This window comes from Apaloderma vittatum, unplaced genomic scaffold (assembly GCF_000703405.1).
Source record: "Apaloderma vittatum isolate BGI_N311 unplaced genomic scaffold, ASM70340v1 scaffold23769, whole genome shotgun sequence".
Classification (NCBI taxonomy): Eukaryota; Metazoa; Chordata; class Aves; order Trogoniformes; family Trogonidae; genus Apaloderma; species Apaloderma vittatum.
The window spans coordinates 418-3,362 of NW_009736155.1; the positions used below are offsets into that span (position 1 = coordinate 418).

The 2,945-nt window shown below is 53.1% G+C and overlaps 1 protein-coding gene across 1 annotated transcript in view; it reads left to right on the plus strand.

Moving 5' to 3' along the window:
• Positions 1 to 753: 753 nt before the first annotated feature.
• The window catches only part of LOC104279551 (cytosolic 5'-nucleotidase 1A-like), a gene marked incomplete at its 5' end in the record, with an annotated part of 2,814 nt that continues 622 nt past the window's right edge, over positions 754 to 2,945 (plus strand). Inside the window, 4 exon segments of the mRNA XM_009876873.1 lie at positions 754 to 921; positions 1,767 to 1,896; positions 2,195 to 2,317; positions 2,757 to 2,941. Coding sequence (XP_009875175.1) covers positions 754 to 921; positions 1,767 to 1,896; positions 2,195 to 2,317; positions 2,757 to 2,941 — 606 coding nt within the window.

Genomic DNA, 2,945 nt, shown 5'->3' on the forward strand with positions numbered 1-2,945 from the left:
GTCCCTCCTTAGGATTTGCTGTTCTCGGAACGAGGATTTCTTGTTGGCCATCAGTAATGAATTTGCTTCCATGCTTGCGGGTGATGGGGATTAACACCCTCCAAGGAGAGAGGGAGGACGGGTGGGGGTCAAGAAAAGATTGACTTTCCTCGTGTCCCGTCTCTCTCTGCCAAGTTCCACTAGAGACTTCTTGTTGACTTCAGTGGATTTTGGATCAAACCCCTGAACATTAATAATAATGACTCATAAATCCTCGCTTGCACCACCTGTTTGTCATGTTTCCACCCACAATAACTATATCAAGTGATTTTTATAAGCTGAGCTGGCACGAGTTGTTTGTCACATCTGGACAGCATCGTGGGAGCGTGGATCTGGCCGAGCCGCAGTGAGTGGTTGCTGGGGCGGCGGCGGGGGAAAGCCACACCAATTCCGTCTGTGCCTGGGGTTGAGTTGTTCTCCTGGGGTAGCACGTTGGGTCTGGATAGGTCCCCAGAGGCTGTTTGCAGTGGGAGGGCTTGGGCACGGTGTGAACAGTGAAAAAAGGCTCTTGGGTCTCCTGAATATGTGGGGATGATGCATCAGAGCTTCATCTGTTGAAGCGTCAGGAGATCAGGGTTGCCCCGTTGTCCTCCAAATCGCTCTGGAGGTGTCACCCACCCCGTGATCTTTTGTATTGAAGTTGAACAGATGCCTCCTCGAGCAGCAGGGCTGGGTGCAGGGGCTGCCTCCTCATTTTCCTCGTTTTCTCCACAGCCGAAGCCCGAGAACGCCATCACCATCGCCGTGTCGTCGCGAGCGCTTTTCCGCATGGAAGAAGAGCAGAAGATTTACAACGAGCAAGGGGTGGAGGCTTACGTGAAATACCAGCTGGACCACGAGAACGAGCCCTTCCTCCCTGGGGCTGCCTTCCCCTTCGTCAAGGTGAGCGTCCGCCCGCCGAAGCCCAATCTGCGCCGTGGTCCCGGCCCAAAAGTTTGGGGGAGCAGGGGAGCACTGTGGGGTGCTTGCGTTGGGAAAGGATAAGAAATAGGCAGCAGGGCAGAAGGGATGTAGCCACAGAGCAAACGGGGGTCAAATAAACCTCCTGTCAAGTGATGTGCTTCTTCCAGGACTGAGGAAACACTGAATTTTCCAAATTGGCAGCTGAGCCCAAGCATTGAAGAAATCATCTCTTTGGATCGTATTTAAAGTTTCCCTTTGAGAATTCTTGTATCTTTTATTATAATTTATTTATCCTTTTAAATTGGCTGAATTTAGTGTTGCTACAGAGTCGGCCAATTTCTAATTTTGACATGTTGAAAGGAGGCATTTCAAACTTTGAAAATATTTCCCACTTTCTGCCCCAGTTTCGCTGGATTTAGTGCGGTTTTGTGTGCTGGCCCTCACTGAAGCAATCTCTCGCTCATTCCCAATGAATAAACTAATCCACTCAGTGGGGAGAGGCTCATTCTGTTTCTGATTGCTTGAAAAACACTTATCTATAACCTAGAGCTGACTTGTTCTCATCTCCTAATGAAAACTTGAAACCCTTTGTATTTGAAAACAGAAGAGTAGCCATGTGTTTGGGGTTATTTTCCAAAAACCAGTGTTTTTTTTCCCTAACTAAAGCTGCTTGCTGATGTCGGCTTGGCTCAGGGTGTAGCTGGGGTCAGGCTTTGGTGCAGAGCAGCGTTTTGACAAACAGAAGTGTTTTGCTCACTGGGAAGGGGTTCAGGGCCATGCCTGGGGCTCGCTGACACCCTCCTCCTCGCCCCGGGGTGCCGCAGGCGCTGGAAGCGGTGAACACGCAGCTGCGTGAGCTCTACCCCGACAGCGAGGAGCTCTTCGACATTGTCCTCATGACCAACAACCATGCCCAGGTTGGGGTTCGTTTGATCAACAGCATCAACCACTACGGTAAGCCGAGAGCGAAGCTGTCCTTGGCGCGGGCACTGATGGCTTTTGGGCAGGGTTGGTGCTTGGCAGCCGGGCAAGGAGACGCTTTCTCCTGTCTCTTCCTCCAAACCACACGTGGAGCCCACGTCTCCTGAATTTCCTGGGTTTTGAGAGGAAGTTGGCTGGTGGTGACGATGCTCCAGCTGCCGGCCACGCTGTTGAGCAGCAGTACCAAAATTCACCCCCATCCCGCCGGCTTTTGGGAGGCAGCGTCGTTTGGGGGGCAGGCAGGCTCACCCCGGGGTCTGTCTGCCCTCAGATCTGTTCATCGAGAGGTTCTGCATGACGGGAGGGAACAGCCCCATCTGTTACCTCAAGGCCTATCACACCAACCTCTACCTCTCCTCTGACGCTGAGAAAGTGAGTGGGGCCATTGAAGAGGGTGAGTCTGGGGTCCAGCTCGGGGTGGGCAGTGGGGGGAGCCTGGAGCCCTCAGAGGGTTGGTGCCAGGAGCGATAGCTCCAGTGTCCCTGTCCGTACGTCAGCGTGCAGCTGGGGTCTGCCTTGTCCCACAGCCCCTCCTTGACGCTCCAAAAAGCCTCTAGTTTCCATAGAAATAAGGCTTTGCTCAAGCTCCACAGCTCTTCCAAGGCAAAGGCGCTGTTTTCCCCCGTTAATTCCTGTATGCAAAGGGAGGTTTGTCATCTGGGGATTTATTTTTGCTGTGAAAGGTCTTAGGGCCATGCTGCAGGCGCTGCTGGGTGTTTCCTTGCAGTGTTTGCTTCCAGCCCGTCATGTTTTGCTCTGCTCCTCAACGGATAAACCACGAGGCCAGGTCCTTGGGTAACTGCTGCCTCTTGCCTCACGCTTTACCTCCCCAGGGATCGCTGCAGCCACCATCTTCAGCCCCAACAGAGACCTGGAGGTGTCGGAGAACCAGCTGCGAGTGGCGTTTGATGGCGACGCTGTGCTCTTCTCTGACGAGTCGGAGCAGATCGTGAAGGCTCACGGCTTGGACATGTTTTTTGAGCATGAAAAGGCCCACGAGAACAAGCCTCTGGCACAGGTAG